At 40.3% G+C, this 16,514-nt stretch overlaps 1 protein-coding gene across 3 annotated transcripts in view; it reads left to right on the forward strand.

Moving 5' to 3' along the window:
• The window catches only part of sorcs1 (sortilin-related VPS10 domain containing receptor 1), a 273,677-nt gene that overhangs the window by 91,072 nt on the left and 166,091 nt on the right, over window positions 1-16,514 (forward strand). For all 3 annotated transcript variants that reach the window (XM_034082138.2, XM_034082207.2, XM_034082291.2), the window contains exon 2: window positions 14,120-14,187. In XM_034082138.2, coding sequence (XP_033938029.1) covers window positions 14,120-14,187 — 68 coding nt within the window. The remainder of the gene's footprint in view (window positions 1-14,119; window positions 14,188-16,514) is intronic.

Raw genomic sequence — 16,514 nt, forward strand, 5'->3', positions numbered from 1 at the left:
GCGCAAAAAAGCCTTATGGATGTGCAAGGACCGGCTTTCAATATGAATTAAGTTTACTATAGTGCAGTTAAACAAAGTTGTTGTTAAGCTTGTCATTCAGTGAAGGGACACACATTGCTCTTGAGTTATGTAGTGTTGTTATCAGCAGGTGCCCATGAATTGCTGCTCAACAGTTGTGTCAAGTGTTATCTTCCCCTCACGACAGACTGCTAAACATTAATTTATCACCTTAAATATACCTTCTATCACATTACTTTCAAGCTTTGAAAGTTTTTCACAGAATTTCCCACATATACTGTATAGGAGCCCATCATGTATTCTGGGCTTCTCACATACATTCTCCTTTCACATACATCCATATCCACCCACACATGCTAACATTTTGGGCCTCTCACATACATTTTCCCTCTTACAGATAACAAATGTCACTATTATGCATTTTTAATACTTATACAAATATTTAATTATCTGGTGATTTATTGCAGTCTATTTGGAAGTGAGTAAAGCTTATCGTCTTGAGGTCTTGACGTCAAGACATAACTGAAACAAATAGTGTATTCTTCATCTGCTTTCATAAGCAGTCAGCAACAAATGATCCCTACAAGGACCTCAGTGTGTCGATTAACAGTCAACTAATCAATTAATCAAATTAGATTTACAAATTACACATTTCTCTCAGGGAGCTTTACAATGTGTACAGCATACAACATCCTCTGTCCTAACACCCTCGCAGGGTACAAGGATAAACTCTTAAAGAAAGCCAACAATTAATGGGGAAGAACATTGAAAAAACCTTGGGGTAAGCTACTGAGAATGACTCCCTCTCACAGGAGGGAAAAAGGTGTAATATATTTGGTGTGTATAGAAAGAAGATACAAATACGACAATCCAAATAACAAAAATGAATATGTGAACGTAATTAGAAAAATAGATGGATCCAGCAGGATGCCAAAAACATTCCAGGTTCCGCCATTATAACTTTAAGCTAACGTACATAGAAGCGTGACTAGGGGCTGGTTCAAATTAAGCCCGAAACAGCTCTAACCATCACATCATCTTTCACAAACCAACATTTCTACAACCGTTTGGAATTTGGCCCATATGCAGTGTCAGCTGCCAAGTACGTGGGTATGACTCCCGAGCCCGTGGGCACATGTGAGGCAATGTCATCCCCTCTATCTCCCCCTTTCACATCGACATCGCTGATAAAGGCCCTCCATGGCCCAAAACATTTCTTTAAAATAAATAAAGAAAGTCAAATATTGTGTGTAGAATAACCCTTTATATTATCAATGCAGAGAAAAGCTTTAATAAGTTAACCAAGCAAATGTATAACTGGGTTAGGCTTATGTCAGTGAAAGGAAAGTATGACAAAAAAGGGAAGTAAACATACATATTCATAGAGTATACACTTACAGTATGTATGTTTAAATGTAAATCAAAATATATATGACAAAATTATGATATGGCAATGTGCAAACTATTTTCAAAATAGTACATAATGTAGAAAAAAGGCTGCACAATTAATCAAACTATATTGTCATTTTATTGAAATAGACTAGTGCAATATAAGTGTTACAACACATATATAGAGATATTCTGTGCTACAACTCCTTTTCTACAGACTTGAAACATATTTGTTTGGAACAGATCCTCTTGAAAAATCACACTAGTTTTTGTAATAGTTGTCAATGATAATGACGGTAATGACCCGACAAGATCAATCTCTCCAATGTCCTTATTCATATCGAAATTGCAATATCAGTAACATATTCACAATTAAAAAAAAATGTCATCGAATCTGGCACCCCATGAAGAAAGGAAAATACATGTATGTAAGGGCGAAAAATGATGTTTGTGTTTGAAAGTAGAAAGCATTTCCATGTAAGAGATCATTTAAGAAGAACAATTATGTTTTTTGAAAGGCCCAACATGAAAAACAGTACGTGGCAATATACACATAGAACATCAAAGTGAATTGTTCTCACGTACATCATTAATATACTGGTAAACTCTTAGTTAAGACGGAAATGAAGAGGGTTTGGAGCTCGGTCCTACTGTGTCACATCAAAAAAATAATGATGATGTGGAGCAATTATGTAGATGTAATCATTCCTTTGCATACTTTTAATGCTTATTACAAGTAAGCATCCCCTTGATGTCTTCCTTAAGCCTTTCATGTTTTGAAATGCATTAACAACTTCGCACTTGAGAGATCGGCTCCTTAACGGCAATCGTTTTTATACACGATTTCCTAAGTGGGTTCACAACAAATTAGGAGCAGCGAATAGCTAAAAGATCAAGGAAAATTCACGGCGGAAACCTTAAGACCGCTCATAAAAAACAAAAACAGAACCAAGGTGACAGGTGTGCGCGGATCAGAAGAGGAGCACATGGATCTGTAGGAAGTCACAAAGGACTTTGTCTGCATTCTGAGAGCATCTCTGCAAACATCCGGCTTGACAAAATAATCCGCTCGAAAACTGAAAATGTGTATGTTATTTGAAGAAAGAGGAATGACATTTTTAATCATTCTACGGAATAATGTAACACACTTGCACATTTTTAAGTAATGTTTTTCACAGCCTCTGTCACCTAAAGAAATGGGGTAAATGAGGCCCCAGCAGACTGATCATATGCCGCGTATAGGAAGCCCAGAATGCTGAACATCAGTATACGCAGCGGCATATATAACCTCCCTAAGAAACTCACCTCCGACAGGTCTTGATCAATGTTTGATCCCGATGAAGACGTATTATTTTTAGATTTGTGACAAGAACCTCCAAACCGTTTCCCAAGATATGTTTTACACCGGCAGAAGCGAAAGGCACAAGTGGTGAATCTCGCAAAGGAAGATGTGACAGGCTAATCCGAGAAGAGCGAGCCTGGTTCCATGAGCCTGACAGTTTGAGATGTGTGGTGGCAGGTGCAACTTGTTTACATCATTATAATATGTGTTACTGCAGTGTTTTTCCTTTCGGAGACTTTATTACAGTGAACATGTATGTTACGAACTTGGATACTCAAAGGTAATGACTCAAATGCACGACCCGGGAGCCAGAGGTAAAGTATAATTGCTATACTTTATTTCGTCCACAAAATATATACAAAAGAAAAATCACTCTTACGAGGTGACAAAAAAGGGTCCAAAAAGATACAACAACATATCGCTCACAACGTGAGGAATTAAACTTTCAATAAGTTTCAGAAGCATAACGTAGGTTTGCACAAAGCAGCAATCGACGACGACGAGCAGAGTACTGGTATGAGGACAGGACAAGACGAACTGACACTGAACACTGGGAGACTGGGGAATTTAAACACTCAACAACAAGACACAGGTGAAAACAATCAGGGGCGACGCTGAAGCTGATGAGGGCCGGAGAACACATAAGGAAAGGGAGTCAAGGGACCAGGGGCCTATACTACGAAGCTGGTTCAACCTAACCTGGATATGTTTGAGTTAGCTGGTTGGCTTAATCCAAAACATACGCGCTCTCGCTAAACGGTCCTACGACGCTAGTTATCAAGTGGATCGCTCAAGCCAGCCGTGTCCTATCTAGTTAGGTGCGCGTTCACATGAAAGGGGTGGTATTTGGAGCATTCGACCAATCACAAACATGGAGAAGCATACTGACAGCACAGCGTCATACTTCCTGAATGAAAAGCCAACTATAATATTAGACATATGAAGAAGTTAAACTTTAAACATCCATGACTTAAACACTTTATCCAGGATCAAAGCCACAGAGCTGCACCTGCAAGGTGAATACAGCTGGTAAAAGTGTTTGAATGCGTACATTAACAGGTTTATGATATCACTGCCCCGTCTAAAACACGATCTGACTTTAATTACATTTGACTCGAGTGTTTCGTCAACTTAATGTGTTGCTTAAAATAATACTTCTGCATACAGTATGTGACACTGTGAGTGTTGCACGGCCAGATACGGCTCAGCTGACTCAGATCAGGAGATATATGATACATTATGAAGTGATATGCCGCGGACTGTACTTAATGTACTCTGATCCGGTTACTTATGTTGTGGCCGATATTTAAGTAAGCTTTCTTAACGCTAATGTTATAATAGTCAGATTGCTCTGAAGATGGGAGGTGATCTTCTATTAATGTTCACGTTCACACAGTCGGTGATTTTTGCCGGCCGTCTTTCCTGCGACGGCAGTTTTTCTGTATTTCCTTTCCCCTGTGATATGACTTGATCGCTTTAAACTCCGCACACTGAGCTCTGATTGGTCAGCAGGCGGTGCTTTCACTGAGTTGAGCTCTTAGCCTGCAACCTAACCTGCTCCCGACCAGGTTAGCTGCTTAGCATCAGTTACCATGGAGATCTAGCCTGCTAAAAAGAGAACCAGCTTCGGATGACCGGAAAGCCGGAGTTTTCCCTGAATTTAGCCGGCTAAGCGAAAATCCTGCTTCGCAGTATACCCCCCTGAAGTGAGACGTGACAAAAACAAAACAGGAAGCGAAAAACAATACAAAATAAACAACATGAAACATGACTGACTAACACATGTGGTGGTGCACAACAATGTATTGATATAAAAAAAGGCAAAACAGTTTCATTTTCCATAAGGCAAGACACTGTTTTTGTTCCTTTGATGCATCGCCTTCTGTGCTCTGATCTTTTATCTTTCTAGTAATGAAATGATGCAAAAAGACCTGTACCCTAGGGAAATCTGGTCTCACGTGATTACAAAAATTAGAAGTGAGAAAAACAAATAGACCATAATGCCTTGCAGAACATGAACCAAGCACATCTCTCAGTTTGGGTGGCTAATACTCTGCATTTCATATTTGTTTATTCTGCCTTCGTGTGCCCCAGGAAATGGTAATTGTTGTTTGTATATGCATGTTTGGGTATTTGTATTCATGATGATATTTTCTCTCCTCCATCCAAGGACAATTACCAAACAGTACAGGAGATAACTGTGTTTGCTACAAGCAAAGGCAAACTTTGATTAAAAAGAAATAATGGGGAGATATTTTGAACACCTAAAGCTTTGCACAGACACAGTTGTTACTGATCCCCACCGCGAGCTGAGACTTCCCTTTGCATGACTAATGTCTCTGCACTTTTTCTTTCTGTATTTGGAAACTGTGTAAGAAAACCTCTAGAGATCCATCAACACTGTTTTGAACCATGCTTTTTATCCTTTAAAGTCATGTACATGGTCAAAGCCCATCAATTGATCAAACATAGTGGGCTTTTACCCAAAGATTGTATTGTCTAAAAGGGAATGAAAAAAAGAACAAATAAAATGAGGACAATGCCTTAGACTGTAAAGAATATACTGCCCGTCCAAAAATCAACAACTGAATTTAACTAAGCCAATCTATAAGAGCCTTCCACTTCTCAAACAACCATGTCGGAAGAAGACATATCCTGGGGTTGTGGAAAGGATGTTAATCAGTTTCAGAAGGGTCGAATTATTGGCCTGCATCAAGCAAAGAAAACAACTAAGGAGATTGCTGAAACTACTGAAATCGGATTAAGAACTGTCCAACGCATTATAAAAACCAAATCAATGAATCCAGATGTACCCTGTTCCAGAGTGATGGGCTCATCAGGGTAAGAAGAGAGGCGGATGAAGTGATGTACCCATCATGCCTAGTGCCTACCGTAAAGCCTGTGGGGGCAGGATATGATCTTGGGTAGCTGCAGTTGGTCAGGTCTAGGTTCAGCAAAGTGATGTGTACCAAAAGAATGAGGTCAGCTGACTACCTGAATGACCAGGTCTTTCCATCAGTAGAGTTTTTCTTCACTTATGACCGCTGTTGGTAAAATTACATTGAGCCTGGTCTGATTGATTGCATGTCGAAAGGTTCAGCTGTAAACAAGTTACAAGCTTAAATTATTTGAACTTTGAGCGCAGTGCTCTTTGACAATGTCCAGCGGTGCGTGTCGCCGAGGGTAGCGCTTCTGCCTAATAAGGCTCCCTCTAAAGTAGAGCCGTTTTTATTCGTATCATGTGAAAGTATCCTCACTTTTAACCCTAAAACATGCAAAATGGGTAAGTTACATTTCGTCCCCATACAATAGGGAAATAAAGACCAACACTTTTGTTTGTATCAGGCTGTAAAAATGTTTCTTTCTTTTGTTATATTGGGCATTGTAACATTGGGGTCTGTGGAGACTCAGTTTGAAGCAGGTTAGTCACAGAAGTTGATGACTTTACTAAAGATGTTTGAGATATTATTAAATACATTTCATTTGTTGTATTGGTTTAACAAACCTTTTTAGTAAGCAGAAAACAAGCACACATGTTTTTGGAGTTTATCAGCAGTGGAAACAGGAATAATTAAACCCTAACCTTTTGGTATCGATCTCGGTTCAGACCACAGCCTTTGGAAAACACCTCGGCCGCGGTTAGAGATTGCAGCTCTATATTTCCATTAAGCATCTAGCCACTAAGATAACAATGTTCTCGCTGTTTATTTCTCCTGTTATCTTGACTGTTGTGTAGAGGGATGATCCTGATGCTACTCATCCATGTTAAATGTCTTTGACACTATCAGTGGACATTGTTGTGGTTGTCCTTTAGAGGATATACATCTACGAGGCCATCCTATCTATTTTACTTGATACAGCCCAAAGACAAACACGCAAAATCAAAACAGTAAACGAAAGACTGCCTTCTTACTCCATGGGGCTTGATACAGTATTTCAAAGAATATATGTTAATTAAACGTCTCCATTCTTAAACTTAACACGGCCACCAGCCACCGACTCATTTTGATGCCTTCATGCTCCTCTGAACATCTCCAAACTGTCAGAAGAGGGTGTGTGTGCTCCCATCGGCGGACTCTGCCTCATCGTAGTATTTACAGTGGGAGAAGCCCCAGGCCTAATTGGCATGGTCAGTAATGGAGCATATGCACTTTCCAGTGGGAGCCCATCTGACAGAGCCACTCGCTGATGACTGCCTGCCTAGTCTCCATATGTGGTAGACAGAAGGGCCCGTATGCACACTGCCCTTCAACTAATGAAGCCAAGTCACCCGGATTATACCTCAGCCTTTCAGAGGACTTTATCCAGAAATCAGAGCCAGAGCACTTCCACTCACAGCTTGAACACACACACACACACACACACACACAACTAAAAGCCACAAGGGAAAACGTAGAGTTGTAAAAGCATAACCGCTTCCTCACCTTCACCTACATCCAGACAGATACACAGACACAGGCTTGCAAACACACAGCAGAATGACTCAGGGATGCTGAAAACATAATTGCACCATTACCCTACCCTTCACCCCTCTCTCATAAAAACGTTTTTGAGAGATATGAAGGGGGGGCCTGGGAAAAAAAAGGGCAAGGGAATACAGCCAAAGAGAGAAGCTGCGTGTTGCTAGTGTGAATTCAGCCTCCAGCTGGGCAGCAAATCAGACATGGTGCATCATTAGCATGCACAGGTCTAGAAGTCCTGAGTTTTAAGGTTATTTATTCCTATGAAGGGCCGTGTAGGCCAACATTCAAACTCACCTTGAACACACACACTACTTAAAACATCTGGCCTTGCACAAACACACCTGAAATACTCTCACAGTCACTACTGAACACCTCACACACACACACACACACACACACACACACACACACACACACACACACACACACACACACACACACACACACACACACACACACACACACACACACACACACACACACACACACACACACACACACACACACACACACACACACACACACACACACACACACACACACACACACACAAACTGAAAATTAAACCTTGCACACCTACTACTAAAAATTAACTTCACACACACAACATAAACTAAAACCTCACACACACGCAACTGAAAATTAACCTCAGACACATACTACTGAAAACCTCACACACACACACACACTCCTGAAAACATTTAACTGAAAGGTTCTCAGTAGGGAATGTGCATGTGTTTCACCTATGTGTGAGGTGGATTCTTGCTGTAACGGAAGTCATTGTAATGAAACGGAAGTAACAAACTGCTAGTGGTCTCTCAGCTAGCTCCGTTAGCTCCGTTAGCTCCGTTAGCTCCAGGCTGCTACACGGGCTCAGCTGCTTGGCTGATCCGGAGAACACAACTTGAACTCACCGTTTTCTAGGAGGGGCAAGAAGAAAATGAAAAGCTGATATCACATTAAAGACCAATACAGGACATTCTCTAGGAAACTATACTTTTATTGTGAACACAAAGTCAAACAGGACCATCATTCTGTGACAGTGCCCAGTATGGGCACACAGATGCAGTTTGGTGGTTTTCTTCATCATGCCTGGTCTTTCTCTTCCCAGAGAAAGACCTCTCCACCTCAGTCCTCTCCATCCAAACCCACAGACAGGACATCCGTCACACTGAGGTTTCTCCCAAAGTCCCTGCAGCTCTCTGGACACCACGCTGTCTCAATTGATTCACACTATGAATATGAGAGGGGGAACTCTGTGTAGTAAATGCTTAAGACAATAATAAATATGAAGTTAACAGTTAACTTCATATTTCTTATTGTCTTGTGTGTGAGGTGCTCAGTAGTGAATGTGAAACGATTTCAATAGTGTGTGTTGTTAATGTTCAGTTGCGTGTGTGTGAGGTTAATTTCCAGTAGTATGTGTGCGAGGTTTAATTTGCAGTTGTGTGTGTGTGAGAGTATTTCAGTAATGTGTGTGCGAGGTGTTCAGTAGTGAATGTGAGAGTATTTCAATAGAGTGTGTGCAAGGCCAGATGTTTTCAGTAGTGTGTGCGCGGTTAGTTTGAATGTTGGCCTACACGGCCCCTCATACATTCCCCAGGCCAATCCCTGCAATGCTTTCCAGCTACTTCCCCAATCCCTCTTAATGTGTTTTATTACACATTTATTTATCAATTTTTAAAACAACAGAACATACTAAACCATAACTGTTCATGACAAAAGTTGTAAACCCACCAACCCCAGCCACACCCCTTTTAGGTGGCATCCCCAGATACAAATATAAATACACAGCAGACTTTTACATTTATAACATTTAAGACATATGTATCTAGAAATTGGTTTTCTTATCAATATAACTGTTTACGTTAAAATACAAAAAACATGTCTGCAATGCATACATAAACATAGATATAACCATATATAAACATACACACACAAGGAATATACATACATACACACATACATTCATACAATCCTGTCAAACTAAATACACATACATAAAACCAATAAAAATACAATTGTGATAATAATTAAAAATGTATAGGCAATGGAGCAAATGGAAATAGACCATCTCACAACAGACTCTAGCTGACCTGTTTAGTTTAATGCTACTCTTATAATAAAGACATACATGTTTACAAAATGTCCCACTTATCAAGAGAAATGTTTTCCTTAAAATACAAGAAATACATATGTACAGTATATACATACATACATACACAAAAACATATATAAACAAAGACACATACATACATACATAAAACAAATAAAATAATGACGATAGCAAACAACAATGGAAAATTGAATATACCATCAAACAAATAACCCAAGTTGACCTGTTAGGCTTTATTCTACTCTTACTAAATAAAAACATTATTGACCTACAGTATAATGAGAAAAGGTAAATACGCAATCATAATCTTAGGAGAATCCAAGTAAACCATCAAAGATTTGAGTGATCAAGTTAGGGGTCGGCTGCCTTCATGGGTAATATATAGTGACCAGATTGTGTCATGCTTATTTTCCAACCCACATACTGTATACCTACGTTTTTCCAAATCTTATACCAGCAACACTGTCCTGAGTCAATAACTATAGGTCTGGGGACTCCCTCCTTTCCACTTAAGCAGTATCAGACAATGGGCAAACAGAGACACATAGGCAATTTCAGCTCTGGTTATTTTCTGCAACAAACCCTCAAGATCGCTCCAAAACCCTGCAAACTGCGGGTCGGCCGAGTGCCCTGCACGTTTACAGAGCTTCAGGGATGCAGATGCCGGCGCATACCTAACAAGCTTAATCACAGGAGCCCCCACGACCCAATGTGCATCTGTTTTCCTTGTACTCACAGGAACCCTGTGGAGGTGGAACTGTTTCACAAAGTCATACAAGTCATACAGTGGCTGGGCTGCTGCCTCAATAACCAGCAGTGGAGGAATCAGAAGGCGGCAGGCCAAGGGGAAACAGTTAGATATCGGCTTCGCACAGCGTGGAACACGACTTAAAGGCAACAGATATAAATTGTATCGACTCCGGTTGTTTATTTTACTTCACGCACTGGGAAATATCTTCGTGCATCACCTGCCTTGTACATACAGCTGTTTTCCCCGGTAACGAAGTCGGAGATAAGGATGTACCAGCGCATCACAAGCCATAAATGATGTTGAAAGACGTTTTTTTCCGTTGGCAGCATCTCCTCTTCGCCCACGCCATATCTCCTGGACATTGTGCTGCGGGTTACTCACATGCACAGGGGTCATCAGATAATTGTCAAAGCCACAAAATATCTTTAGGGATTTTCTCACATTGTTATCAAAATGAAACACAAATCCTGAGCAAGAGGAGTTAGAGCACTACAGAACTATAATGAAGTGAAACTGCAGCATTCCCTCTGAAGATTGTTCCCTGCCTCTTCTGCACAGTTGTATTCATTTCAAATACACCTCCAGTCACAAAGTAAATAGATTGTGAGTTTCCGTGCTGCTTAACTTCTTTAATGCTCGGAGCAAAATGTGATGTTTCTGCCTCTGTTTCTCCCTTAAGACTTTGATTGACCCACTTTCCCTCATCCCCAGCCCCTTGAGGGTGTTCTGTGAATAAGGAATATTTACGGTGGAGTGTTTAGAATCAATCTGATATGATTAAGTAATGAGTTTGAAACGAGGCTGCACGTGTGTATCCTCCGCAGTCTTAAAATCCCCACAATGCTTTGCGCACGGACCAATTTCCAAAATCTTTGGCGGAAATCGCGCTACCATTTAAGGCGGGGCCTCGCATATGACGCACACCTGTTAGCCTGTTCCACCATTCTTCGTTTTCCAAGGCTAGGAAGGATTCTTGCCTCGCTTCTGAAGGACCTGACTCGGAAGACATGTCCTCGACATTGAGAAACACTCAGTGGAATGGCAGTTCCATTCCCTGCATGCAGTTATTGAAGACTGCTAAGTACTTACTTAAGTAAATATTTGAGGTACTTGAACTCCAATTGAGTATTTGCACTATTGAGTTATTTTCACTCTGTGCTACTTTAGACTTTTACTTCACTTATTTTTGGAGGCAATTTTTATTTTCACTCCTACATTTATTTTACAATTTTAGGTACTAGCTATTTGCAGATTGCAGATTAAGACGAATAATACAACATCTAAATAATGCTGTACAACTATAGGTTAAGAGCCCAGAAATATATCAAGTAATTAAAAATAAACCCCAACTTTACCAAGTGCAACATTGACATTTATAAATTAACAATTATAATATATTTTAGATATTATAATACAGGTATTGCAATCTTAAATGGGCAATACTGCATTATGAAAACTTTTTGTACTTGAAGTACATTTTGATGGCAATACTTTTTAATGTTTACTTGAGTCCAATTTTGAATGCAAGACTTTCATTAGTAACATACTTTTTACACTGTAGTAATGCTACTTATATCTGATTACTTTTCCAACCACTGCCTGCATGCATACACGTTTAATTACCTTTTCTTGAATCCTGATAGATCTAGAATAATCTAAACATGTTCATGGATTGACAGGCTGATTTAAAGAACAGAAATTAATAGATTTGTCTTATAGGATTCTAATGATTCACAATTTACACAAACAGATTATTTCCTTCACATGAAGCTATATATTGCTACTGATGGACAGTAAGTGTTTCCTAGATTCTCTATGTGGCCGTAGCAGACTGGGTTCAGATTGTGTTAATGAGAGGGCAAGGGGCAGCGCAAAGCTCACAGTGTAATAAAATAGTAGAGGCTCTAGGGAGGGAGGCGGAAAACCAAATTATGGTATCATGTTATTTTATTCCTACTTTCTAATGTTTAATAAAAAATAAGCAGTAAAACAATGGGTTTGTAGATTCATTAACAACCCTCCTGTGTGCGATATACGTCACTAGAAGCCTGAAAGTTTAGGGAATGAAAACAAAATGCAACAAAGTAATTAATGAACTAATTCATGTCATGAAGCATATGACTTATTATTATCAATCTGCTCCACTGGAGAGACACATAAAATCATCGAAAAAAATTATCGGATCAATCTGCAGTAATGACAATGTAAACTTCCTCAAATAAATACATGACACAAACATAAATGTAATTCTGTCATGATTTCTATGTTTTTCACTGTTGGAGGTGTGACTCTTTTAAAGAGGCATATTATGCTCATTTTCAGTTGGGAAATAAACTGCCTCTGGAGGGAACTTTACCCTTTGCAGACCATTTACATGCACAAAATCTACAGGACAAGCCTATTTAAATACTGTTAAAAGTTAAGCTATATTTGGTTGAAAACTTTGAAACACAAAGCCATAGAATAATACCCACACTTGACATATCTGGTCCCACTCCCAATTGACAACATCTAACTTGGAACAACTTGCTTGCAATATCTACTTCAGATTTAATCTGATTTAAAGAATAAGAAAACCACAACACTGACCACAGTATGTGGGAGAAAGGTCATTCAAATACCAAGCATTGCTTCCACCATAAAAGAGCCATGGATCTCTCACAGTTAGACTGCTGTTTATTTTCCTTCCTGTCAATTTAGCTTTGAAACTGTTTAACCCTTGTGTTATGTTCACATTTCGCACCCTTTGGTAATGTTCGGGTCAAATTGACCCGGGACATATTTCAGGGGTTAAAAAAAATACAGAACTAAATTCAACATGCACAATTCCTTATACAGTATATATTGTCTTTAACTCATTCCCCAACAATATAAATGAAATATATGATTAGTTTTTTAAAATACTCTTTGCTAGATCAAATTTAACAATGGAAGTGTCCATTGTTTTTTGTGATAAAAATGTAATTTATGTTAAAAAAAATATACTGTAATAAATAAATGAACATTTTTTTCATTAATGTTTATTATTTTTAATCTGTCATATAATAATCAAAGCCTTGAAGGAAATAAAGCAATGTATCAGCAATTGGAACACAAGAACCACACAGCCAAAAGTATTTGGCTGTGAAATATAGAGAGAATGAAACATCCATATAAATTACATAGAATAAATACAAAGCGAATAAATACAAAGCAAATAAAAACAATTAACAGTCACTATTCATAAAATACAATATATACGAAAAATATATTGATGAAGTGACGCTGCAGAACATCGTGTGAGTCAATGGGCAAGTCCGTTTAGGAAACACATGATGTACAGAACTTCTTCGTGTGTATAGCACAGATGTACTTGTTGCAGTTGCTGCATGTAGTCTGTGTCTTTGAGTCCTTTGAGGCTCCACAGACCTCACAGCTGGCTGTGGGGGTCTTCTTGCGGCTGGCTGTGGGGGTCTTCCAGCAGCTGGTTCTGAGTCAAGTTCATCTTCCAATTGCTGTCAAGAAAATGTAAAATGTTTATACATTTCTGGAAGATCTAAAATGTTTATAATGGTCTAGGATAGTTTTGTGTACACACTACAAAGGGTAAAGATCAAGGGAAAACAGGATCAAACAGCTTCTCTATGTATACAAGTGTGTGTGTGTGTGTGTGTGTGTGTGTGTGTGTGTGTGTGTGTGTGTGTGTGTGTGTGTGTGTGTGTGTGTGTGTGTGTGTGTGTGTGTGTGTGTGTTTCTCTGTCTCTCTGTCCTGGTATTGTATCCGGGTCTCTTATGAACCTCTTATGAAGGACATAAATGCGGATGGGCATTTTTTCATAAGTGGAAAAAATAAAAACAATTCCACATGTCCTTCACAATAAATAAGCCCCGGCCATTGAGTTTCAGGTTGAAGGAAAATATCTTTATATTTTTTTGTATGCATTGAAAATGGAAATTGCATCAATTTGACCCGAACACCACACAAGGGTTAACTTTCTCATCAGACATTTGATCAATAGGTCTCAGTATTGATTGCTGTACTTCTTTGTCTTGTTCTGCAGGTGATTTTGATGCTGACCAAACTATTTGACTTCAACCTCAACAGTGTGACAGAGAGTTCATTATGGAGGTAAGCATATCACACTACACGAGCTCGTAACATTTCTAGAAAAGCCTAGAGCAGCTGTGAATTCGACACACTCAGTCAGAGGGGACTGCTGGACTTATTTCTATATATTTTTTGATGTTTCCATTCCTGTGGTGTGAAAACCTCCCGGCACTGTATTTAGTAATACCAACACTCACAAGGTTTACATGATGTGGATTAATGAGACATTCAAAGCTTGAAAACGAGGCAACAGTCAAAAAATTATCTCCAAAACAGCGCGTCTGAGTTCCCGACTGTCTTCAATTGGTTTTAATGTCTGTGGGCACAAGAAATCCTTCACATGAAATCCAATAATCATCGTGACTTGAGCTTGCAAAGTTATCCAGTAAATTACCTCGACTGGCCTTGAACGCAGCGTTGCCTTCCTAAGAGCCTCAATCGCTCTGACTCCAACCTGATGTAACTTTGGAGGAAAAGGAGATGCATACATCAGAATCAAGAATATCTGCAAGTCACTGATTATCAAATGTATTTGGTATTACAAGTGTTGTCTATAACCTGTAATACAATGGAACAATCCTCTGTAGGAAAATCAGACGACCAAACAATGACAAGTTGAAACCGGAGAGACGTGATGTAAGAATTACATATTTATAGTTTACACGTCATATGAATGAAATGATTGCCATGATAATACAAAAGGAGAATGGAATGGTGTTTGGCGATTAGGCCCCGGTTTGCAGGATAATCTTTCAGGAGGGAAAGCACCGCTCGGATGACATCCCCGGGGTCTAGACACTGGTGGTGGTGCTGAGTAGGTGAGACCGGTCTGAAGAAGGAAGGTTTAGCTTTGTCCTGGAGGAGACTGGAGGCGAGAGGGGTGGTGGCGGGTTGCGGTCATCTGCAAATGACAACTGACAGGGAGGAAGAGCAGGCATTTAAGGAATTTAGCATGTGCAGCAATTGGCTGCTGAGGGGTGACGCCCTCATATTTAATGAGGGGTGAGGGAGCCATCGAGTGACGTGTAAGTGACTCGTGTTAGGTCTTCCTTATTGAACTTGCGCTAAGCTTCATTTCAAACCGGAGAGACGTGATGTAAGAATTACATATTTATTGTTTACACGTCATATGAATACAATGATTGCCATGATAATACAACAGGAGAATGTAATGGTGTTTGGCGATTAGGCCCCGGTTTGCAGGATAATCTTTCAGGAGGGAAAGCACCGCTCCGATGAAATCCCCAAAACCAGTGAAGTATGAAATACTGAGATAAACTGAGTTGCTTACCTTGTGGGGTGACTGGTGATCTGGGAAGGAAAGATAATAGATTAACACATATATGAGCGACATAGTGCCGGAATCACTGCCGGAGCTTACGGGTCATGCTGAGACTCTGACTGCCGAAATCAGTGCCGGTCTTACCTGAAAACGACCTGCGGGTCGCATGCCTGGCCAGCAGGGCTTGGAGCGAGCGGTTTCGTTTTGTAACGGTGGCCCAACGTCCACGACACCGAAGTGTACGGTAGCCCGAAGCTACGACACCGAAGTGTACGGTGGCCTTCCGCCACGCCTGACTTCGCAGGATATCTCTTTCTTTTCCTTCTTTACTCTTTCTTTATTTTCTTTGTTTTGTAACTGCCACGGGGGTGTACGGTGGCCCGAGTCCACGCCTGACTGCAGGAAATACATTTTACACTGATACGTTTGAGCGAGGCCTGGGAATGAAATACCTGTGTGCCGGAGATGAAGCCCGTTACATGTAGTTGCAGCGTGAGACGAGACATTATTCCCTGTGGGCAGGGCCCGCGGAATTAGGACAGGAATGCAGTTTGAATATCAGGTACCTTAGTGAGACATGTATACTTGTGAATGTGTTTATGAGCCACCACCAGTTATATGCATAGATACCATAGTTAGGGTCTGAGAGATCTTTGGGAAGCCAGTACGGCGCTGATGTCCGGGCGAATGTAGGTTGTGAAGGCGGAGGAGGACCACCGTCCTATTTGTTGTAGGCATGAGGTAGAGAGACCTTGATTAGCAGCAGAGGTGGCTGCACCTATCCTGAAGGAATGTCCCGGGTATGATATAGGTGATAGGCCGGATTTAATGAGAACTTGCTAGAGGTGGAAATTGACAGGGGCCATGACCCTGCGAACCACTCCCTGGAAGAAACCCCCAAAACCCACGGATTGGGCGGCATCCGTGAAGAACCTCATTGAGTCAGAGGAACGCACGAGGTCATCGTAAAAGAAAGTAACTCCATTCCAGTGGGCGAGCAGGAGGGACCAGAAACGTAGGTCTGAGCGGCAGCCTTCGTCTAAGAAAACGCAGTCATGGAGTTTGT

The sequence above is a fragment of the Pseudochaenichthys georgianus genome, chromosome 1, assembly GCF_902827115.2.
Source record: "Pseudochaenichthys georgianus chromosome 1, fPseGeo1.2, whole genome shotgun sequence".
Classification (NCBI taxonomy): Eukaryota; Metazoa; Chordata; class Actinopteri; order Perciformes; family Channichthyidae; genus Pseudochaenichthys; species Pseudochaenichthys georgianus.